General features: G+C 41.6%; 1 protein-coding gene across 2 annotated transcripts; it reads left to right on the top strand.

Annotated features, from left to right (window-relative positions):
• Positions 1 to 381: 381 nt before the first annotated feature.
• Positions 382 to 25,525, top strand: TMEM273 (transmembrane protein 273). 2 transcript variants are annotated; one of them, XM_069796559.1, is made up of 6 exons: positions 384 to 696; positions 6,006 to 6,056; positions 6,873 to 6,983; positions 9,172 to 9,196; positions 22,353 to 22,379; positions 23,199 to 25,525. In XM_069796559.1, the coding sequence occupies exons 1-6, from the start codon at positions 642 to 644 to the stop codon at positions 23,242 to 23,244; spliced, it is 315 nt and encodes a 104-aa protein (XP_069652660.1). In that variant the 5' UTR covers positions 384 to 641; the 3' UTR covers positions 23,245 to 25,525. The 2 variants fall into 2 exon arrangements, with proteins under 2 accessions (XP_069652661.1, XP_069652660.1); XM_069796560.1 differs by lacking the exon at positions 9,172 to 9,196 and having other exon boundaries at positions 382 to 696.
• Positions 25,526 to 25,576: the final 51 nt, after the last annotated feature.

Here is a 25,576-nt window from a genome sequence, read left to right as displayed (position 1 = left end):
ATGGTTTTGCAGCCATGGTGAGTTTCTTCCACTCTGCTCCTGAAAAAGCTGATTGTGAAAGGGAAATGGGAAATTATGGGAAATGGGGGGAAAAAAAGGGAAAATTGGAAATTATGAAAGGGTTCAGCCAAGTACTCCTCTCCTCAAAATGTTACGATGGCATTCATGTTGAATTCAAAAAAAAGCTGGCAACTTTGAGAGAGATTGCATTAGAAGGGTCTCCTTCTAAGACAGAAAATCCATTTGCATCTCCATGGATTTAGAAGACTTCAGCAGAGACCAATTTGCTGCGGTAGTATTTTTTCAATTTTGTAAAAATAAGTGTTAGCATTTAAAGGTCCCTTAGAGAGCAAAACAGCTGAACTAGGCTGGGACTGTTGGCTGTCTACCTTCTCCACAGAACACTTTCAGGCAGGGAGTTTATTTATGTGTTGAACCTAAACCCAAAAAAGGGAACTTCTGTTTGCAAATGTAACTACTCAGGATGTGACTGTAGTTTCCCAATATAGTCATGTGACCTGCTTTAGGTTTTTTGGGTTTTTTGTTTTTTTTTTTTTTGTTTTTTTTTTTTTTTTAAGACACTTCAGAAGAGCTAAATTCAGAAAATTTGGGTGAAACCACTCTGTTTTCAAAACTTCACAATGGCCTTACTAACAAGCTGGATATCAGTCCTAATGGCATTTCTTCTTCTCTTCCGTAAGTGATCCATCATATTTCTTTTCCATCCTTTCTGAGAGCTTTTTTTCCCTGAGCTTGGTGGGGTTATTTATTTCCCAGTCTAATTGTATGTATGTTGTTTAAAACTTTGTTTAGAACTCTGCTCCTTGGAGAAAGAACATTTGTTGAGACAGTGGGGTATTTTGCTGAGTTTTCTCGCTAACTTTTCCTTGGCTGAGTGCTAAGGGGTCAGCTATGCGCAACCCAGAAGACACCATTAAATTAAATACCTGCATCTTTACAGATGAGATGGCAGAGCTGTTGAGCACCCTGTTTGGCACTATATAGAAAACAGTACTTCAGTAGAGCATAAGGAAAAAGTTGATCTGTGTACATGCTATCTGCAAGCCACTTTTGGTCTCTGTGACTCTCACTTACAGGACTTTGATGCTCCTGACTCGCACTGCTTCTAATGCTTCCTGCCAGCCCAAAGCAGTTGTGTTTCTCACAACTTGCCTCTTATTTCACGGTTACTTCTTCACTGCACAAAGTGGGGGTGAGTGAGCCTCATGGATAGGAAGTGTCAGCAGGGGTCATATTAACATTGGGAGTAATGGGGGGGCTGGAGCTGGCAGCAGCTACAAAGACAGAAGTTTCATGGGTTACTGTGGTCTCCGGGACGGTAGGTAAGGGGGCAGGCACCCTCTGGTGGCAAAAGCCTCATCTTTACTGAATGAACAACTCCCACACTACCCTACTTTATGCAGAAATTCATAGAAAATCATCATCTACCCTTGGGGAATCCCACAAGGGCAGTTTGCCCCACCTGAGGCATGCAGACCAGCTACGCCAGCTTGCATCCACTGGATATCTCCTCCTGCGAGCAAAGCTATCCGTAGACCTACAGCAGTGCTCTATCCTCTTGTAGTTCTTCTCAGGGTACACATAGGAATATGTTACTCTCACTATCCTTTTTTGTCAGTGCTTCAAGCCCTCTGCACCTTTCTATAGGCAATTCCCAGAGTCCAGAGTAATGGAGACTGTCCACCACATAGGACATGGGTAACCAACCATTCTCACAGACGTGAAGTCAGCAATGCCTGCTCCTTAGTTACTTATTATTGTTCAAAAATCAAATGGCACAAGTTCCATTAATGCAGTAGCATTTGCTTACAGCAAAGAGATGCAGCAAGACATGTTCTACAGCAAAAGGCACTTTGCAATAGATACAAGGAAAATGCATTAACATGCCTCCAAGTGTCACATGAATAGGTGCAGGCAATGGCAAATCTATAGTCCTTGGATGGAGGGGTGCCTGGCAAGGACTAGAGCTCAAAGAATTCCTGTCTTCATGTAGGAGTGACTCCTCATCTACTACTACAAAGAAGGATTTTGCCTCTAATTTGGGGACTGAGGAAGGACCTCAGTTGCCTGGATGCCAACAGTGCCTATCTTATGAAATTTACACATAGCTGGGAATTTTGCTACACTAAATACCAGCCAAAATACCTTTTTTTTTTTTTTAATAATGTCTTTCAGGAATGGTTTCCAGCAGGATCATTGCTTGTAACCTCTTTGTTGCCTTGGGCATTCCTTATTTGACTCTCGAGTTGCTCGGACACCCGCTGTGAGCCATCCCTTTTTTCCCTACCTCTGGCTTTCACAGATACTTGCTTGCTTTCTCATTTGCTGCCCCAAAGATGAATAGCACTGAACCCCTGGCTACTGCAATGCCACAGAACCAGCCACTATCTGCTGCAATGAGGAGAAACCTGAGATGTGGGAGGAAGGGAGAAGAAAGTCACATGGAAGCAGGAGGCAACAAGAGCAAAGGGACTAAGGCGAGTGCTGGGCACTGAGAAAAACAAGGCACATGTTGCTGTTTATCAATGCAGGTTATGGCTTGGAGTTGTTCACAGTATCTCACAAGGTGGGGGAAGTGAGCTATTCCTGCTCCCTGATCTTACACCCAAATTGCATTCTGCACCACTTCCTCACTGCGCTGACCTACGGGCAAGGCAATGCGCGAGCACAGTTATGTAGCAGGGGGCACATGGAGAACAGGACATCCCTCAGTGTGGCTCAGAAGCTGTTTTCTGCTTAGCCTAGCTCCATGCACAGCAGGTCTGAGGAGGGCTAGGTCTGCTGGGGGATTCACCAAGATCACAGACCAGGGGGTCCCAGCCTGGTGTATTTATTTGCTGGTCCATCACCTGCTCAGCAGATGTACCTTGTGGGAGGTAACCATACTGGCAGAGGACTGCAGTGGGCAACCAGAAGCAAAAGCTTCCTTAGCTGCATGCCTGGCTCCAGCATACCCGACCGAGCCCAGCTCCTCAGGCAGGCTGCTGCAGCAGATTCACACTTACTCTTTCTCCATTCCCTCACCTCTAATGTAAGACCTGTCTAGTCTGCAGTCTCATCTCCGGACTTGCTGCCAACAACACAGGCAGAAAAGCTTTCCCCACCAGTTGGAGACACAGCCCATGCCTCCCACCAGCCTCCCAGTGCTGCCAGGGCTTTGGGGGGCACATCTCCATTATAGCACCAGTTGCATGTTGCCTCTGAGGCACACAGGAGAGTTGAGAAAGCACTGTCAGTTGCTTCAAGACCCTTTGAAAAATGAACCATGGGTCACTCAAGTATAGATATCAAATTCATCTGCAAGGCTCTTCCACACAGAAGCAAATATTCTCCAAGCCCAGAGGGTTTGTACAAGGCAATGGAGTTAGTCTAAACCCAGTATACAGAGACAAGGGGTCAGAAAGCTAGCACTGGGACTGGAGCACTGCAGGATTTGAGGCATCATTTCTAACCCCTCTGTACCAGGAGGTTTGTGTACATCCCCAAAAGATCTAAATTGAAGATCTAGGTCAAACAGCAACATGTATGTGTTTGACTTAGTCAATCCACTTCTTTCCACCTAAGAAGAAACTGAAACAAACAGAAGCTGGCTATCTAACACAGTCCTCAAAAGCAAACGGTATTTAAGCAGCATCCAGTAAGTGATATTAAACCTTAATTAAAACCATATTGAAAGTATGAATTGAAAATGTTCTCTCTAGTCCTGTGGGTTTTCAGAGATTTCCCTCCCTCCCTTTTTAAAAAGAAACTAATAATTTAATCTCAATATATTAAACTGACCTACATAAAATATTCCATGTAAAATATTATTTCTGCCATAAAACACATAATCTGTCACTGGTTTAATTCCATTAGAAAGCATACATTAAGGTCTATGTATTATGATCATTAGGATAATAAAAGTAATACAATATCACTTTTATTATGTTTGAATTTAAAACATTCTTCATGTGAGCACAAAGAATAATTAAGGGGATGGAAGAAAGGGTTTTTTTTAAAATTTATAATGAAATAAATTCACAGGCGAGAGCAAAGAGACTGGTTTTAATCTGGAAAATCAGGAGCTATGTTTTTTTTACACCCACTGTGTAGTCTTAGACTTTTTTTTTTTAAATTTCCTTTTCTTTGTAACTTTGATCTTGGTCATTTAGTATAGCCAGCTTTTGTGACCATATCTGCAATTGGATTCCCCACCCCTCCCAACTCCCTTCTCAGAGTTTCATGGGGTTTTTGGAGAGAAAACATTTCTGCTTGTATAAAATAAGTTTCCAGACATTTTAATTATGAAGAAAAGTCTGGCAAAAAGGGTTGTTCAGCTCAGAATTATAGTTCCCAAAATACATTTGCTTTAAAACTCAAGATTTTTTTAAGCTCATCTCCAGATTTTTGAAGCTTGGTTTGTAATTTATGAAAATTTGGGATTAGAAATGTGATTTAAGACCAGGAAATAAAAATAAATCTTTTGTGAGCCACCCAATATATCAGATTTTTCTGACATAACCGTGGAAGCCCCAGAGCCCACACTCATCTTGAGAGAGAGTTTCATCAGTCTGAAAAGCAGACACAAGATGGATTTCTGTAAAGGTACCCAAATGGATGAATTTGGAGTGGGAGGACTATGCTTCAAGTTTAAAAGCAATCATACTTGTAGCATTCATTTTACTGGACAAGAAATGAAAGCACAGCCCCCAAAACCTCAAGAAGACAGAATTATTTCTCCACAAGAAGCAGAGGAGAGAAAGGAGAAGTAAGCTGGGACTTACAATGTTAGACACCTTAGCAGTAGGAAAACTGGATGCATTTAAGACCTTAAAATCCCACTAGAGTTTCAGTCAGACAATACTTCCTCATAATTCCCCACTACAGTGGGGAATGCCTATAAAAAGACAGTTATGTGCAAGACAGCTATCTTCCCACCAGGTCCCATATGTACTGTCACCCAGGCAGTGGATTGCCAAAGAGCAATAGCTGTAGGAGAGGACTTCATGTTCTGCCTGAAGCATGTACAGGAGACAAATTTCACAGCATGCTGGTTTAAAATGCAGGAGTCATGCCTGCCTTTAAAGCCTTCTCATGCTCCAGGCACCTCATGCAGCTACGTATCAGTTATGTCATTTGGAGCTACTTGAAAAGAAATATCCTTGCATGCCCACCACTGAAAAAAACTCCCAAACATTTGAGTGTACTTTTTTAGCCATTTCCAATAATAAGCAAGCAACATTAAAACTAAACATGACTGCTCTTTTTCTTGGTTTTGTTTGGGTTTTTTTGTTGTTTTTTTTTTTTTAAGATTTTGAATCTGTTTCCCTCAAAAAGTATGTGGGAGTGGATTGTTTTCTTCAAAGCCACTCCCTTCTGAGGGCTTGAACACTCCAAGTATCAGGCAGCACAGCTCAGCGGCTTTATGGAGAAGGGGAAGGCTGGGAAGGTGTCCTTCTGATGAACAGGGACCTTGGCATGGGAGCCTCTGAAGAGGTTGCTTTCAGCCCATAACATTTTCTTGCAAGAGGAAAAGACTTTCTTCTCTGTCAGCAATAAATCACATTTTGAAGACTGGAACTTCAGGCAGGATTGGGATGCATGTTTTCTGGAGAGGGCTGTTGGGTGTACCATATCCTCTCTTGTTAGCACATCTTACTAGCTTTACTGCATCTGTAATTTTTTTCTTGATTTATAGCAACTTGTATTGCATACAGCTCTCAGGCTCACAGTGAAGAAACTCCGGGTGGAAACAGTGCTAAGACAACATTAAATTTTAAAATTGTATTTTCTATTCTGTCCAAAAACTGGCATGTGGTGGCCACATTCCTAGGATGTCCTCATTAACTTGACTGATAACACTTCACTACTCCAGGAAGCCTCAGATCCTTTTTTAAGCTTTACTAGGATCAACCATCCCCTTGGAAACAGCCAGATATGGCATTCTGCTTGAATATAGAGCATTCTCCTTGATGTCCTAACAGGCTAAAATATTTTCATTTCAGATTTTTGGAGAGCAAAGGTCTATGCTTCTGGAAACTTAGAGGAGGAAATAGGTGAGTTCATGGTGAGATTTTCGCTTCCAGACAGGAAGTTAGGGGCAAAGCAAATATAACAAAAATGAATGTTCTTAGAAGACTAAGTAATTTTTATGTGAAGATAATCATCTGGTTGCATGTTTGTATTTTGCCTAGCACAGCAGAGTCCTGTTGTGTGACTGGGGCTTTTAAATTATTTTTAGGTAAATATAATGACCATAGGGAGGACAGAGTCTGGAACACAGATCCTGAACACAGGCACCCTCCTGCCTGACAGGTGAAGGTGGACTCTTATGTACAAACAGTGGTGCAAAAATCACAATATGGTTCATAGTTTACATGTAAAAATTCTCCTACTTCCTCCCAGTGAAGACTTATAGAGGCAGAATAGTCAAGCAAGGCAGAAGGCTGGAGACTGGGAGGTGGAGATGAAGCTGTGCATATGAAGCTATGGGAAGCAGGATGCAGAGTGGCAAGGGAGTGGGGATGAGGAATTTCACTTTGAGGGGAAAAGTAGAGCCCTAGTTCTAAAACTCAACAGAGACCTGCACACACCAAAGGATAAAGTTGTTCATTATCATAAACCAGAATTGAGCCCCTTAGCCACAGGTTCACAGGGTTTCATGATGTGCAGCAGGTTAAAAGTGTAGACTCTTCTCAGCTACCTAGTCTGGCTCAGCATTATAAGGCCCTTCTGAAGAATAAATATGTTTGGTTTTTTTTTTTTTTAGGGATTAATTTAAAATTTGGAAACTTTGTGTCACATCTGAAACACAAAGACTGTATTTATTACATAGTGGTTTATACTCACTGACTTGTTTTCAATTTTTGCAGATTTCACATATGTTATTATAGGAGTTACTCTGGGAGCATTTCTAGCAATCGCTTTTGTTGCAGTAATAATTTGCATGATCAAAAACCAAATGATTGACAATGTCTTTGGAGGTAAGAAAAAATACTCCTGATTTCTTATCCAGAGATCTAGATCTCCTTATATTCTGATACAGCAGATCTGAACTTCAGTGTTAGGAATTGTGTATGTACCACAGCTCTGGTTTTGCTGTGAAGAACTTTTAAGTGTCTGAAGTGCTGGAGTCCCTAGAATAGCAGATTCACATTTCAGTATAACCAACTCTGCTCTTTAGCCTTACAAGAGAAATAGAATTCACTTCAGCATACTGCCTGGGTATCTTAGAATAATTAATTTTTAAAACAAAATTCTCTCTATTCAACATAGAGCCTTGGATTTGCAGGATGGGCAAGAGGCTTGCTCACACTTCACAGCCAAATTTGCTATTTATTTCACTGATTCTGGACTTTTCCTACAAATGTGACTGACTAAGATACGCAGTTTCCATCAGAGTACATAGCAAAACTCTCTATAACTTTTCCACTGTGACTGATTTTCAAGTTGCTACAGGAAAGCATGTTTTTCATCTGAAACAGGCAAAAAGCTCTTTGGTCTAACATCATAACTGCTGGTAGCAACAGCTCCTTTTGACTTTGGACCAGCAGTTTACAACCCATGGTTTTGGATTCAAATCCAAAATCTTAAAGATAAACTGAATAATGCCCATCATTGCACTAGACAGAAGCTAGCGACAGGCAGAATTTGTCCCATGGGCCTCCCCAGAAGCAATGCTGATTCTTGGCCCTTCATCCTCCGCACAGAGCCTTTCTTACTTGACAGGACTCTGAAGTGCTTCACAGAGCACTGTAGAGCAAATATTGTGATAATTTCTTCCACTGCTGAATATAACTGTCATCTGCAGAATGAAGTAACAGCACACAGTAACAATCAACTGCAGTTGAGCTAGAAATAAAAATCATAGCAAAACCAATAGCAACAGATAGTGGCAATTGAGGAAATGCAGAGTCCTAACAGGTTGACCAGAACATCAGTATAAGCTGTTCTTTTTTGCAAAAAAGCGTCCTGGGACTTTACTAAGGCAAATCTTTGCAACCTACATTTTGCTTGGCAAGAGAGGCCTGTACTCCTAGTAGCACATAAAAATTTGGCTTGGAGGGAAATCACAGCAGAAAAGGAAGCAGTAAAGCAATCTCATGAAATAAGCGGGGAAATAATCTTTACTGAAAGAAGAGGGACTATAATAAGAGAGTTTGGGGACTGAAAACATTGCTTTCTGTATGGCATTTCCATGCTGAATTTCAAAAAAGCACCTTTGTGGCTCTGGTTGCATGCGAAGTACCAGCTCTTGCAGTCTACTTTTAAAAACAGGGAAATTCTGATAAATGTAGCCAGTTTCCACCATGACAATGAGTCGGACATTAAACAAGGAAAACGCAGTGAGAGAACTCAGTCAGGCTGCTACAGCACAGGACTAGGACCTGTTTGTTCCATCCACTGTATCCAGAAACATTTGCTTCTGTGGCTAGATCTTTGCAGTAACCTTACACAACAAATGAGAGGTAGCTTTCCAGCATCCAGAACTGTCTAGCCCTACTAAGGCAGCAATGTGCCATGACACACTGCTTCAGCAGTAGTCACAGACTCTTGCTTGGTAAAGAGGAGAGCAGAGTGGTCTCAACTATTAGACTTGGAGTGAAATAGACTGAGCTCTCTGGGCCCAGCACTGCTATGGTGAGCTCAGCCCATCAGCCATGACCCAATTCCATCCTATTTACAGTAAACACTGGTCTTTTAGAGCATAATTTTGCAAACAGACTCCCCAGGTACCACATGAGGCTACAAATGAAAATGGAATACCACTTCCTGGAAGACAAATAGCTGATGCTTTCTTTAGTGACGCTAGATAGCAGGCCTAAAGGGAAACTGCTTCTGCCTCATTCTCATCAAGCATCTGCCCTCACAGTTGTTTCTCATGACACCCTGGGGATGTGCTACACTCTAACTCAATATAGCCAAAATATTAGCAAAGATACAGCTCTGAGAAAATTGACATGAGATATTCCAGCTGGAAGAATCAAGAAGGTCTTTAGGAAGGTTGCATGACACTACTAATATCAAAGAGTGTTGCCTTAGAAAGGATGGCTAGATCTTCACCTGCTGTAACTGTGTTCTCCTGGTTGCATCCTCACAACTTCTGAGCAGGCCTATCACCACTCTGTTCCTGGTTTCTTAACTAACCACATTTTCCTGTTCTCTCTTTAGACTCAGATGGCAAAATGGATAGAAGGTAAGACTCATTGCCCCATGGATTTTCTGAGGCAGTGTAATATACAAACTGTAATGTTTAACTCCCCTCTTTATGCATGATGCTTCCCCACAACTGTGATTTGAATGATAACACATAACACACATGCAAGCCTCTGGAGGACCATTATACGCAGTGCATCTAGTGGATCTGTGTGGAAAAAGGAAATTCCTTGTAACAGGATTTTGACATTTCAGAAATCCCAGCAGCCTGAGATTCTTTTAAAAAAGAAAATCCTTCAAACACTTTTGATTAAGCTTTTTTTTTTTAAATTTTGTACTATGTATTATAATAGCAAACTCATTAACAAAAAACATTTTTGAGGAATGAAAGCCAAAGGTCTTGTTTCAAAAGTGCTGAAGTTGGATTTTTTTTGACATTGCTAGAAATTTTCCATATTTTTTCCGAAACAAAGTTTTTACAGAGAGGGGAAAGAGAGGGGAAAGAGAGGGGAAAGAGAGGGGAAAGAGAGGGGAAAGAGAGGGGAAAGAGAGGGGAAAGAGAGGGGAAAGAGAGGGGAAAGAGAGGGGAAAGAGAGGGGAAAGAGAGGGGAAAGAGAGGGGAAAGAGAGGGGAAAGAGAGGGGAAAGAGAGGGGAAAGAGAGGGGAAAGAGAGGGGAAAGAGAGGGGAAAGAGAGGGGAAAGAGAGGGGAAAGAGAGGGGAAAGAGAGGGGAAAGAGAGGGGAAAGAGAGGGGAAAGAGAGGGGAAAGAGAGGGGAAAGAGAGGGGAAAGAGAGGGGAAAGAGAGGGGAAAGAGAGGGGAAAGAGAGGGGAAAGAGAGGGGAAAGAGAGGGGAAAAGTAAACCAGGATAAATGGCTTCATCCAAGATTTCCCAGTTACTGTGTCTGGATCTCAGTTCTGAGAAGTCCCTTCACTTGAGGCTCTTACAGGTCAAGGTCATGCAGTGATCATTCCTGCTGGAAGGGATACATTTTTGCCCTTCACCTTCCTCCTCATCCAGAAACAGTAAGATCATTTTAGGTTTTGAGCACCCGAGGTGTTCACAGGCAGAAGAGGCAACGCTAGACTGCTTAGGCAATGGCCACTCCTCAACTCCTCCAAGGACAGGCAATAGGGTAGAGATGTACAGGAGCAGGGGCTCTGGACTGCAAGTTGTTTGTTGGCTCATGGTAATCTACATATGTGGACACTTTTTTGTGTCCCTTTGAGACATTTTATGAGTGACTAAAAAGACCCAAACATTAATTAATCAGCATTTTCACAAACTGAAGGCAACAGCTGTACTCAATGATCTAAGAAACGGCTTTTGGACTCTCTCAGAGAGCTGGATAGAAGGATGTCCCCATCAGTCGTACCTCATAAAGAGAGCACAGCATATGTAAACACTCAGTTGAAGATCAAAGCAAGGGCATCCCTTGCAGCAAGTACTTCAATATCGGTTTTGCCTGTCCAACAGAGAAGGGCCCCAGCCGTGAAGCACCTGTCGTTTTCCCAGGGAGACACTTCCCCAACCTAACAAACACAGCTGTCACAAAACGTTTCCTTTCTAGTAACACTCTATTCTCTTACAAGACACTGACAATTTCTGTGTATTAACCTAAAAGAGATGAGGACTATTATATGGCCAGAAGAACAAACATACAATACCCAGTAAACTTTCTGGTGTATTAAGGACAGTATGGACAGTGCAAATGAGTGGGAAGGGCGTGAGAAAGAGCTAAGCCAGAACAGAAACGCCAGGGACCCAAGTCAAGAGAAAAGGGAATAAAGGGAGGAGAGGGACAAAGACAAGAAGAGACACAGAAGGCAGTAGATTTACTGCCTGGGTGAAATGCAGGTGATATGATCTACAAACTGCTCCACTTTAGACTTTTCTGCCTCCCCTTGCTGTTTATTATGTGTGTTATTTTCCCTCAGAGGCAGTTTGAACATCTACAATACCATCCTTTGATTTTTCTGAGGGAAGTGACTGACTTTGTCATGGCAGCAAAATTTAACATCTTTAATGATGACCTTACACTGACCTCTTTGATGATTCCTCATCCCAGTCTACAGGCATTTGCTAAAAGGTAGAGTTTCCCACCTAATGCCAAAATTCTGGTCCTAAGGCTGGAAATGTGACACAATACACAAACTCTTTGTCTTAGAGCCACTAACACTGACCAGGGAGAGAAGCTGTAATTCCACAATGTTTGGGGGCAAAACTATGTATGTTAAAGATGACTTCTTTCAGTTAAGTAGAAAACAACTAGAAATCCACCATCGCTTCTTAGCAGTTGTACTTTGCAATTCTACTGTGGCACTGAGTAATTTACTAAGAAATCTTTGTTCTCATTCACTTCAGGGAATCTATGTATTACTCCTTGATGGATCATTAAGAGGTTCTATAATGCAGGTGTTAATCTGAGGAAACAGTATAGCCTTCTACTGGTCTTGAGGAAACTCTGACAGTAAAAATACTATGAGATCCATAGCAAACATTTAAACAGGTCCCTATAAACTAATACTTAGTAGGATTAGTGAAATGCAGATAGTCTTGAGATAACATCAGTTTTTAGCAAGGAAGTATATATGGTGCTTTGTTTTATACACAAAGCTATGCTTTTCCACATGTCAGATCGTTGATGCAGAACTAGCTTAGTTGGTTTTGCACCATCATTCTGCAACCTAAGCAATCTACTCACAAAGAATCAAAAGGAAACACAGCATACAGGAATCAATGTACTTTTTTATCTTTCCTCCTAACCTTCTTCAGGATAGGGCCTTTCCAGATGGTAGAGTTTGTGTTGACATGTTAAACCAGCCTATACTCGCTGGGAATATCTTAAAGGTTGGAACTGGACCTCTATAGCACAAGTAATAGCTGAATATGTGGTAGCCTTGCATAGGACTCTCGCCCATGTTGGCATGTCTTTGTTGTAGGACCAAACTTGACCCAAAGAATGGGGTTATATGCCGTGTTTTGGATTCCAACATTCTTCGCCTAACTGGGTGAGGTTGTATATCTCTGAAAGGAGATGTATGGGAGGTAGCTGTTCTTAACAGCAGCAACCAAAAAAAAAAATCCCCCAAACCCCACAAACACAAAGCCACCACAATCCCACCCAGTTTATTTCCTGAAAAGAGCATTGAAATATTACTCACGCTGAGTACTTGCACTGTAAGTGCTACAGTATTATAAATACCAAGGAGATTCCTCAAGAAAATCCAAGCTGTATGTTCTATTTTATCTGATTTATTTTTCCCCATAGGTCATAGGGGTAGTTGCCCATTTCTTCAGGTCACCAGAGAAGCATGTGATAATTAGGTCTAAACTGATTTTAGCTACTTGCTTCAATTCCCTGGGGATTTGAATTCATGGCACTTTTAGGCCAGTGGCTAGTCCTAGAAAACCCTTTGATAAAGCAAAGTCCATTATCTAAAATCACCTGATTTACTCCAACTAATCATACAGCCACGCTGAATCCCTCAGGGATACAGGCAACCTGAAACCTTCAGTGATAATTAAGATAGCACTCCTTTAGGATCAGAGAGAACTGGCATATCTTCTGCAGATAACTTCATTTTCTGCTTGACCAGTGATGATTATTAGTGTTTGTTCAGGAAAAATCCTAATCCAACTGATAGAGCCTTCAACAAATCCATCTTCAGCCAAATCTTGTTTTAAAATTCACATCATTATTCCCACAAGCACCTCAAGCCACTCAATAATTTCTCTCCCTAGCTGGGACATACTCTGAGCGGGTGTCACCCAGCACAGTGTGCCATCATAATCGATGGAGTTATTCAGCCTCATAACCAGTTGAAGGCCTTGATGCAGATAATCTTTTATGCTAGAACGCTGAATAGCTGGTACTGAACCTAACCAAGACAATGCAAGAACAGGTTTCCACTAAAATCAGGAAGCATTCTGATGAGTCCCCCTTGATATTTTCCCAAATACTTAAACCAGAAGTGTTTCTATACCCACATGACACTGACAGCTCATTGTGAAATAATTAACATCATTTACCACTTTATTTAGTCAGGTATATAACTTTAAGATTTAAACAATCAATTCTTAATGTGATGCCCTTAAAGACAATGGGATATTTACTAACACTTGAGAAGAGAGAGAGGCTTGAGGCAAGCTTCTGTCAGTTAACAAAACAGTAATTTAGATGTCAACTGACAATTATTCAATGTCCTCTTTTTTAATTAATAGCTCATGTCAGTTTCAAACGCCATCTTGGTGCAAGCTTGGTAAATTATATGCCTAAAAATTTCATGCAAGTTTAATGTATTAATAAAAATGTCTGGGCACATTTAATGCTAGCAATATTTTGAGTTAACTACAGTGCATGGCAGCCAGATTTATTTTGACAGAAGGAGGCAAAGAAAGAGGCATACAGAGGCAAGGAGAAGGATGGAGAGACAGAGAATGTTTACTAAAAAGGAAAAGGTACATATTTTAAACCTGCAATAGCAAAAAGGCATCTGTTGCCTCAACACATCCTGGGCAACAGCACACAACAAAACTCCCCATGCTACTCACTGGGTTCTAGAGGCCCCTAGGTAAATCACTCAGCAGGAGATCAGGTTTTAAATGCAATACACAAGTCATTCTGATGTTTGATGGAGGAGAGAAGGAGCTTGGGAGCTGCATCAGCCAAGTGCTAAGCATATCAGTGATCTTCTTTTGCTACCCAAAGCATCATCTATATGTTCGCTTGTATTTTCCCACTTGACTCCTTCTAAAGGGACTGACTTCTCTTTCCTTTGCTAGGCTATGCTTGGGAAACAAGGTACTCCTGAGAATCAGAGCATTCTTCAGGCAAATGGAAGAGAGTTTAGAATGTTATCGCATGTTGAAAGCCTCCAGTCTCCTCATTGTTTAACTCTAAAAGCAGCGCCATGGATTACATAGGAGGTGAAATCATCCACTTGGAAAATATAAACATCAGAGATGGATGGCATGGCAAAGACTAGGTGTGGGCAATCATATGCAAGTTTGAAAGTTGAGCTGCACTTTCTTCCAACTAGCAGAACTGTCTCAGCCTAAACATTTCAGCCAAGAACATTTTTCCTAGCATTTTGTCATGTTTGGGTCTGTAGCCAGCTGCACTGACAGGCAGAGATAGTGAACAGGGTCTGATCTAACAATTTCATATCCTTCAAACAGGTTTAAAGTCAGATAGAAAGAAAAATCTCTTGTTTTGGAGAGGAGAGCAGTTCTTTCTGATCTAAATAATCCAAACTGGTCTGTAATACTGTGAACTGCAGAATGCATCATTTACAAAACAGGAAGTAGGCATGAGTCGTATCACTGATACTATCAGCTGCAAATGAGAGACACAACCTGTCTAATCACCAGAGTCTGAGCTCATAAATAAACTTAACTGGAGACTTGGTTTTGATGCTAAGGTACTTAAGAAAGCCACAGGTGTGAGTCCTTTGGAAAACAGGCCCAAAATTTACAAATCAAAGTGCATAAGTGAATACACATTCAAAGAAAAGAGATTTTGGCTTTGTCTGAACATGTCACTGGAAGAGTGGTGAGCATGGAAAAAGAATCAAGATCTAGAACACAGCTTGAGTAGGACGCTGGGCATTGAAATGCATTGCAGTGACTCAGATACTGTATCAACTATTCACACATTACACTATACATTCAGTCTGGAGCCAGGGAGCGATACTGTCTCAACTGCTCTACTATCGACTGAGATCATATTTGCTTAAGATGCAAGCACATACTGCTGTTCTACTATAGCCAAGTTCAATGGCAAAAGTACTTGAAATAGCATGATGCTAAAAATAAATCTGCAAAGGAATTATCTTTATCCAGTTCTTAATCAGAGTAGCTAAGATGTCCTCTCCACAGAAGAAGATTTTTAAATGAAGAGAGCAGGAAACAGGGATTGGTGTGGGTTATTTTAAGCCATGTTACAGAAACTTTTGTGATTTTTAACTACTTTTCAATGAAGTAATTCCCTCCTGTGGAAATACGTCAGACTCGGAGACAGATTTTTCTATGCACTGACCTGACTTTAAGAGTACATTTTCCCAGCCTGGAGATACCTGGAATGAGGCTAGTTCATTCTCCACATTTCATTCAAGTTGTGGCCTTCCTGCTAAGACCCCCATTAAAAAGTTAATATAGGATCTGTTTGGACACCTATGCAGAGGTGAAGTCACCTATGAAATCAATGACACATTACACAAAATATGTAACCACTTAATTGTCTATCACTACAAAGCACTAACAAACATTGTCAACTGCCAATGGATATGAAAAAGCACACATTTTCCTAGGCATAAATCTACGTCTGTCATATGCCCCCAGGAGATGGGCACTATAACATCCCATCTTCACCTGCAAGATTACAGTCTCCACCTTCCAAGTTTCCTATTGCTTAGACATGCTCCCTCAGTTGCTGCCCCGCTGTCTTTTGTCTTTCTAATTCACCTCGTCCAACACATGGGATGCAAGTAAGAAGTACAGGCATAGGAAAGGAATTTGTTAAGCAGTCACTGGTATTCTGAGGAAAGCGATGGAGTGTCACCAATCTTACCAGAAGACAAGTCTTGGTATGGAATGGTTTGAAAAGGTGAGTTGGCTTAGCCTTTCACACAGAGTCCCAGCTGCTCAGTCTCTTCCCAGCCTGGCCTTCAAACGTGTAACAATGAAGAATCCTAATTTTCAAAAAGTACTTTCTTCTTTAGATGTAATAGATGACTCTGCCTACCATTCACTCAAACTGCAACTGACTCAAATTGCAAACTCAACTCACTAGCCTTGCAAAAAAGAAAAAAAGAAAAAACCAAACAAACAAAAAAAAAAGAGAGAAAGAAAAACCCCAACAAACAGTGACTTATGAAATGGAAAAGTTATCAGAAGCCATTCAAAACTATTGGCACTTGATGGGTTTCTCATGGGCAGTCCTTCCTGAGGCATCTCATATTTCTTCATTAGCAGAACAGTGCCTGGAACAGACTGAATCCTCCAAGATGTTTTTCAACAACAAATATAACAAACAAGAGCTTCAGCTGTCAGAAACTGGAGCTGCCAGAAACACACCTGGCAGAAAGCAGCTCACACTGCAGCACGGATGGGCCTCCCTGGCACAAAAATCACTTCATATAGTCCCACAAAGGCACACCCCAGTAGATCTGCCCCAGCCGCACCACTTAACTCCCTTTCCCCACTCAGCTCAGTTTTGCCCTTGTTGTGTGCAGCCATGGCATTCCTGCCATAGAAAGAAAACATTGTCTGGTCTGGAAAAAGCAAGGTTGAGCAGAGGGATATGGGAAAGCAGAGAAGAAAAAGCACTGGAGAACATATCAAAAAGCTTCAGACTCTATCCAGCTTTCACCTGCCTACACCCATCATTGTAGTTGATGGAAATGGCAGAGCCCTGTTGCCTCCTAGTCCATCTATTCTCCCATCTCCATCCTGGCTATCTTTCCCAGTGCCCACTGGGCTTTCTTCATCCCCCTTCTGTAGCCTGCGGGTGTCTGTTTCTTCCCACGTGGAGGACTAGAAGTGGTGGTGCTTATACAATACAAAGTATGCCACAGCTCCCCCCATACCTTCCAGACCACTGCTTTTGGACAGACCAACTGCAGCCCTGTCCTTGCTCTGGGCTGAGCGCACCCTTTGGCCTTGAGTCTTCATCTTTCACAGTTCCATTCCCATGTCCCCCAGGTATCTTCTGGACTTGCAGAGGAGGCAAAACTGAGTTTTAGTGCTACAGTTCCTCCTTACAGGAGCTGTGACCAGTTCAAAGTAGCTTCATGCATGGTCATAAAGCATCTTGCAACAACAGAAGTGAAGCATCAAAGGGAAAGAATCAGCCGTACCCTACATGCACCCCTGTTCTCTCTAAATCCCCGGTAATCCAGACAGCTTCCTGGATTTCTTCAGTAATCCTCAATTTCCTTAGAGCCACTGAGTTGCCTGCATCCATCTTTGTTCTACTAAAACAAGCCTCTTTTTCCTGTTTCCTCTCCCAGGCATATTCCTTTTAAACTATGACAGTCAGTGTCGCCTTCTTGGATCTGGAGAAAGTCAGTCATGTAGATTCAGCCGAAATTTGATATCTCTGGGGTCAAAGACTTGAATGTTTTCTCTTAACATCCCTCAGCTATATCCTAAGCTGTTCTTTCACTTGCCACTCCTTTTCTTTTTTCCTTGTTTTTTCAAGCAGCCCTTCACAAGGTCTTTCATTCTGTCAACTAATACATGCTACAAACAACCCAATCATCAGGTCAATATAAAGTTTTCGTAACTTTCTAGAGGCTTAGAAATAAGGAAAAACAGAGCCAGCAAAGACACTTAGCCTCCTCCATGATCTAAATAAGCCTTGCAAAAAATCAATCAAAAATTATTCCTTTGCGGTCTGCTTTGACTGCAGAGCCTTCCTTCACATTGGCCACCATGGCCAAATATCAGTAGTGATCAACTATTGGGAGAATGGGAGTGGAAGACAGCTTGGAGAGCTACAGTCCTCTTACGCAGAAGTGCATTTGCACTTCGCTAAGGAGCAGATACAACCTGCACAAGATGAGTCTGGCCTTGCTGATACACCAAAGCAGGCCCAATTCCTTGCTCAACACTGTAGGGATTAGGGTGGCTGATAGACTGAAGGCTGTATTCACTGCCTTAGGTTTTCTCAGTATGCATCCTGGGAACTGAGTTTAATGAAAAATATTTAAAAGCTGCACAAATGCCATAATAATGCATGCTATTGCAAATAAGTGTAAGTATGAACAGAGATGACCGAAACAACTCCATGCATGTTTGTGTAAATGTTAAAAAAAATGAGCAAATGATCTCAGCAGAAATGGCTGTCTCAACTCCTTGCACAAACACATTTGCAGAAACAAATTGTAATTACCCATTCTGTGTTGAGGTGTCGTGGTGTAACCCCAGCCAGCAACTAAGCACCACGCAGCCGCTCACTCACTCTCCCCCATCCAGTGGGATGGGGGAGAAAATCGGGAAAAAGAAGTAAAACTCGTGGGTTGAGATAAGAACGGTTTAATAGAACAGAAAAGAAGAAACTAATAATGATAATGATAACACTAATAAAATGACAACAGTAGTAATAAAAGGACTGGAATGTACAAATGATGCGCAGGGCAATTGCTCACCACCCGCCGACCGACACCCAGCCAGTCCCCGAGTGGCGATTCCCTGCCCCCCACTTCCCAGTTCCTAAACTAGATGGGATGTCACATGGTATGGAATACACTGTTGGCCAGTTTGGGTCAGGTGCCCTGGCTCTGCCCTGTGCCAACTTCTTGTGCCCTGGCTGGGCATGAGGAGCTGAAAAATCCTTGACTATAGTCTAAACACTACTGAACTACTGAGCAACAACTGAAAACATCAGTGTTATCAACATTCTTCACATACTGAACTCAAAACATAGCACCGTACCAGCTACTAGGAAGACAGTTAACTCTATCCCAGCTGAAACCAGGACATGAGGCAATGGTCACCAGTGACCAGAGCAATAAACTGGCTTTTCTACCTGGTTCTGTCACTGTCCTGTCTAGCCAAACTTGTTCTTCTGAACAACCTTGGACAAGCTACTTTAGCTCAGGTTGCCCTTTCCATAAAATGAAATTAATCTTTATATCACACACTTCAAAACCAAGGACACTAAGCTTTGCACTGTGTTGGGAACACCAGGCTTTAAAAAGCAGCACTAAGACACTCTGTAGGTACTGTCAGGCTCTCAGATCCTCTTAGCACCATTCCTGAATGGAGGGAATACTTCATGTACAGACATATACGCACACAGAGACAGTTTTTTATATATACACATACGTATAGCCCAGACTGTTAGGGTGAGATTAATTCATTAAACCTGTTTCCAGGATACAGCATACTTCACTGATACCAGCTACCAGCCTGACAGGCAGAGCCACACTTCTGTCTATTTTTTGCTCCTCCCTGGCCACTCTCCACATTCCCTGGGAGAGCATCTGGCCCAGGACGCCTGTGCTCCCTTCAGATCTAGGGCTGCATTTGTGGCTGACCTTTTCACAGCTGCCAAACAGGGAGGAATCCTTACTCCTTCCTACCCCTCTGCACAACTTCTTGAGGCTAGTCTTGAATAGCTCTAAATCATTTGATTTTAAGAGTTGGTCTCAAACCTGCTGAGTCAGGAGAATTCTTTCCTCATAATACTCAGACACCTGTCAGAGGCAATTCCTTCCACAGCCATCGTGGTCTCTGCTGGCAAACTTGCTGGTGCCACTGATTCCAGCAATAAATGAGTAACCCTACCATTCCCTGGAGCTGCTGCGAGTCTGGATTAAAAAAAAAAATAAAAAATCAGAAATATTTCTGGAGGAGTACCCTCTTCATTCCTGTCAACAGACACCCAGGGTAACTTAAATATTAGATGCCACCAAGCAGAGAGCTTCCTGCTCCCAGGCAGCACCCATCTGCCATCCAGACTGAGTATTTTTATGTTGACTAGGGCTTGTCAGAGAGGTGACAACATGGGATTAGCTAGGAATGAAAGCTGCTATCATAGCTAAAGGACAGCTTAAAAACAAAACAAGGCCTCCTGACGCAAGAGACTCAAAGTGCCACAGGTCTTAGCCAGAAAAGAACAGAGTCAAATCAGAGCTCCTGCATATTCCAACTCACAGAATTTCCTGTATCCAACTGAATTTCTGGACAAGTTCACACTAAACATATGAAAAATAAATCACTGATTCCAGATGGACTCCTAGGAGCCTTTTTTCAGTGACTTCTCAGAAAATAAGATTATTTATAGATCCTTTTTTAAGATCATGTACATAGTCTGTCAGATCATTTTATTTCAGTTCCCTGATCTCTTGCTCTCCAAGAGCTCTGCCTTGAAGGACCTGTACTAGGTATCAGCAAAGCTAAGTTTGTTTATCTTCTGGTTGTTGCTTATAACCACCCACCTCCATATTCCATGTGCACTTTACAGCCTGGTGTCAGGGAACAAATAGCAAGCTGAAAGAAATGAGCAAGTATCACACAAAGTGATGCTGACTTCTCCCTTGTAGGCTGCAAATGCTTGGGGATCCATGGGGTATTTATCATGGGTTCACAGAAGTTTATGGGCTTAAAAGCTTTCCATACATGTTTAAATTAGGCTTAAAAACACTTCACAGAGGCCCACAGCTTCAACGGAAAATTTGTATGGACTTGTAAACAGAAAAATACAAAATCACTGGCTGAAAAGTAACTAGGTTACTTTTTGTGCATTAAAAACAACACCTGGCCCACTCCCGAATCTGATTTACTACACAGACATTGAAATGCTTGTGCTGGCACAGGAGAGATGGAGGAAGGGGCCGGGAGCTGGAGACAAGTGCAGAAGAATAAGTACCCCTTTAGGTGGAAATGCTGTTTTTAAAGTGTTTGTAAACTGGTTCCTCTGAGTAAGCTTCCACGACTCCCTGGAGGAGAGCAAAGCGTGGGACCAATGGAGCCTCCCATGTCCAGAGACACTCCTGCTCTGCTTCCCACTCCCTGCCAGCACAGCCACACGTTCTGGTCAGGCAGTCACGCATCTCCACTGCCTCAGGGAACTGGCCTTGCCAAAAATCTATGCAGTATAACATAAAAATCATTTTCAGAGAGATCAGGCTGTTCAAGGACATCTGGCACAAAGGAAGTAGTAAAATATTACAGCTGAGGTGCTGGACAAGGCTGGACCATCTTTTCCTGAAGCAACTGGCATTGTCAACAGTGGGAGGGCTGCCTGAGGGCACCAGCAAGAAAGCCACTCTCTTTAGGTGACTTACTGATTATGTTGAGCTACATGGAGAAGAGCACTCGCCTTGCAACCAGTCTCTTCTTTACTCTTTTTGTATGCAGAGAATTGAGTATTTAGGATTAGTAGTGCCTGCCACAGGCATGCAGTCACTTAGGAATGGTGCTGAAAGACAATGCCCTTCCCAGCAGTTCCCTGCCACCTTGTTCTCCTCTGACACAGGCAGGGTAAAGGGATCAAGTAAGCATCCCTGAACCTAATCCATAGATTTTTTTATTTATTTTTTTTTTTTAATGACTACAGTTCCAGGCAGGCAGAAATTCATGTAACATAGTTCACATGCTTAAATCTGTGTTATTTTGTGTGAAGAAATTTTGATAAGTTCATAAGCGCAGCCCATATCAGGTCCCCTGATTATGTTTTGAAATGCCTATCCTTTCTGGGAAAGAGCTACCACAAACCATTTGGAAGAAGCTGAAAAATACTGCTGCATAACCATGACATCCTGGGTAACATCAGAACTGTGTCACTAAAAGAAATTCCTTGTGTCTGCAAAGTGCCAGACTGGTGCAGGCAAAAGAAGGCCAAGACAACCCCCGGATACCTCCAGTGTGGTCACCAGACTGCAGGCAAGCAGGCTGGCAGCAGGTGCTGGCCAGCTTCCCTCCTCGCACTTCAGCAGACACCTTCCCTGGATGCTCTGGAAGCTCCCTGAAGGCTGGGCAAAGCAGGCAGTATGGGAACCTAGCTGTGAAAGCACTGCAGGAAAGTGCAGGCACTGCCACCTTATAGAGCTATGCTGACTCACCCCAGTCCCAAACTGGAGAAAGAAATAAGCGAGGAAATGGAGCAGAACAGAAAAAATCCCTTTGATTCCAGCCTATATATGCCTCACCATATGCTCTCCCGTGGACTGTATGCCCAGTTCAAACTAGAAAGATGAGAATAAGGTCTCAACTCTTTCTTACAGACACCAATGGTTAGTGAAGTGAATTTCGCATGAACAGAAAATTTCAGCACAGCTTTCTAAAAGACACATGTGACAACATTTCTCAGAGAAGGAAAAAAGACTGAGGCAAATTACAAGCAGCACGTCCCTGCCTGCCAAATCTCCTGCGAGTTCTTTCTTTAGCAAAGTCATCGGAAAATGCTTAAGTAGTATTGAAGGAAAGGGACTACGATGAATACCATTTCCCAGTGGAGTCATGAGATCTAATATAAACAAGCTGAGGGCCGCAAGGCAAGGAAACATCTTATTTCCAAGCTCTAACGCTAGATGGAGTAAAACTGAATAAAAGATTAAGAGCAGTGAAGAAAAGAGAAAGGCAGAAAAGTTCCTGCATTTCCAACTCCTAACATGTTGCTTCTTTGCATTCTCATCTTTGATTACTGCTCTGAAAGTCACAATTAATGTCACTCTCTATACTTTGCAGGTCGAACATGGGATCGAGCCAAAACAGGTACGTTCTGGGGGAAGGGGGAGTCTGGTGGAGCAGGGAGGTGAAGTGACAGTGCTAGGCAGACACACAGAAGTTGTAAAGGCACATCCACCTAGGTAAAGGGAAAGGTCGCACAGCAATAAAGGCTGTGGGATTACCCTGAGTTCCTACTGACAGCCCAGATCTGCCAGACATTCTGCATCACCTAAGGTAAGTAATTTAACTGCCTTGTCCTCCAGCTTCCCAGTTGTATACCTGGAATACCCCAACACAAGGCCCAGGCATACTGCAAGGCTGTCTGCCCTATGCAGCTGCAACGCAGCTGCCTCCACATTAGCAGGTACTCCAGGTAGTAAGCTCTTGGAAAGATGCAGCCACAATATGGATCCAGGAGCTGCTCGGCTGCTCCCCACTCATGTGGCAGTGCAATACTGGGAAGCGGCCCAAATGACAATAATCCAGAGTCTGCAATATACGGAGCAGTTCTTATAGTAGGATGCTGCCCTAAAATGCATTACGTGCTGCTAGTGGATTGCTACCTGGCAGTGAAGCAGACATCTGGGAGTCACCACAACAGCCAGACTCATACCTTTGTCCTGTTAATTCACTTAGGAAAAACAGATACCTCCAAAAATACAAAGAAATATCTAGGAAAAGAAAAGTTAAGTGGGAGGAACTTCATGAATGTAATTCCAGCAGCTCCATTAATAATTTTCTAGAATTCCTGTAATCTTTATCTGGGTATCTCCCAGCTCAGCTTTTACAATGATGCTGTGGATCATCCCCAGTAAAAGCAAAGCTAGAAAGTTATTGTTAACTGTGATCTTTCTTTCTTTTCAGAGATGACATCAATGTACTAGGAAAACAAAGTACAAATGATCAATAATCCTTTTGGAATCAACAGTTACCTGATCTGAGGATCAATAGAAGTCTCTTGTGCACAGGCAGGAATCTCACCAATACCAATTCCTTTCTTTGTTCTTTAATTGAAAGACTGATTGATTGATTACAGGAAGAGCTTATAGTGCATGCTAACTTCAATCACCTGCACACAAAAAGCCTGCAATCCCCAACAGCATGTATATGAAGGAAATGTATAGGTAAAATAAAATAGATGAGCTCTGCTCATTAATAGATCCTGTTTAGTCTGTGATAAGCATAGAATTGATTTCTAAAATCAATTAAATACAGGGTAATCAAAAAGGTAGAAACACATTTCAGCAGCAGAATTTATGGTCATGCCCGTATTTCAAGTTAGGTAAATAATGACGGAAGTAACTTTAAAAATCATTAATTTGAGTCTGAAATAAAACAAGGTTTCTCAGGTTCTTTGGGAAATACATGTTTTGTGTTAATATGACAACATTTCATTCACACTGAAGTTACATTTTTTTTTAGCTTTAGAACTGATGTCTTTTGTTTAACTGTTCATGGCAATGCTAATTTCAGCTATTTAAAATGAATTATGGTCATTTAAAATGAAAAACTCCTTTTTTAAATAATGTTTTTCATGTTTCGTTTTTAGAACATTGAAATGAAAACAGTTTTGTATACTAAAAAAACCCAACATTTCTGGACATCTGAAAGAAAACATTTCATGTCAACTTTCTACAAACAAGCTAATCTGACATTTCCAAAATTCACCCATCCCTATTTTTTTATTATAAAACAATGCACTAAGTTCAATCAGAAATTGTGAATAATTTCAGTCTCCCAGCCCCTTCAATCTTGTTCTAGCCTTATATATTCTGTTGAATTTGATTTCATCAAAATTGCTTTGCCTGGCTCCAGTTACAAACTTCTTACAGTGGAAGTAACAACAAGAAAAAATAGAGCTTTGTCTCAGAACTTTTAGAATAGTTTAAATAATTTAAAATTGTTTAAACCAAAGTTATTTTGTAAACACATCCCAGCTTTTACCAAAGCTGTGAGCCCATTGCTTTGGTCTTAGTTGAGAAAATAATGCTATGGATTCTATTCTGTTTGTTTAAATCCACTTCTTTCAAGAATGTTTTATTATAACAGTTATTGTCATCCCAAGGTGCAAAAAAAGCAGAAAGATTTTTGTATTTCAAGCCCGGCTTTCCTTTCAGCTTGTGAAGACAGGGCAGCAAATGTCAGCTGTGGGAGCTCTGGGCACACTGGTCTAGCAGCAATGCCATGCTGGGCATCCTCTGCTGTTCCTACAGCTCCTCTCAGGAAACCCAGCAGGACTCAAAGGCTTGAGAGCCTCAGGTAGATGGCATGCACAACATTACGTAATATCACAGTATTTCACCAGCATAGCTGTTATGTCATTGCATTACAGGATGGCTCCAAGCAAGATGTTACACTATTTTATTGCCATTTACAAATAACCACTAGCCAGATCCAAAGACCACAAACTAAATAGATTGGATCTGCCTAAACTTTTAGATCAGGCCAGTGTCTATAGACATACGGATTTTTTAATCTCTCACCTAACATGCATTCTTAAAGTTAACTTTTAAGCCAGTGTCTGCTCTTAGTTATGCCATGTGGCAGATCATAATAAATGAAGTTCTTTCCAGTTCTTCACTACTGTAATATAGCAGAAATTATTCAACTTAAAAAAAAAAAAGACAAACGTTAGACTGAAGTCCAACCTAGAATTGTGTAGTATTAAGAAATATCACTCCAAAAAAATCACAGAAGCCAGGGCCTTCCATCCAATAATCAACTTTCAGACTGTGAAGAGCAGCAATTAACCCCACACATTAAAGGCAAAGCTGATGTGCTGAGTCAGGGACTTAGGGTCAACACACTGTCAGAGCATAAGAGCCGATATATCAGAATTTTGTTTCTATGAAGAATAAGCTACTGTACTACTTGTAACTGTAACTGAAAGGATTTGAATTTGTGAATATTATCTCAGCAAAGCGGATCATTTTCCAAATGTGCAAAGGAAACCGAATGGTAATTTTTTCACACATTTTGAACAGCAAAATGTAAGGTTCATTTTCAGAGAAAATTGATATATTGGAATAATTTCCCTGGATTCCTAGGTGTCTGTTACCCAGTTCAGTAACACTGCAGTTCATTAGCCGCATTTGCTAAGAGATAAACTAAAGCAGTAATGTGATACTTGTAAGTAATTATGTGTATGTACATGTGTAAGTGAATAAACCATCTTGTAAGGTATCTGTTAATTGATTTGCTTCCTTTAGTACCGTTTTAATTAAGACTTGGAACAGAAGAGA

The sequence above is a fragment of the Haliaeetus albicilla genome, chromosome 11 (assembly GCF_947461875.1).
Source record: "Haliaeetus albicilla chromosome 11, bHalAlb1.1, whole genome shotgun sequence".
Taxonomy (NCBI): Eukaryota; Metazoa; Chordata; class Aves; order Accipitriformes; family Accipitridae; genus Haliaeetus; species Haliaeetus albicilla.
Note: the sequence above shows the minus strand (reverse complement) of the source record. Positions and strands in the feature narration are given on the sequence as shown.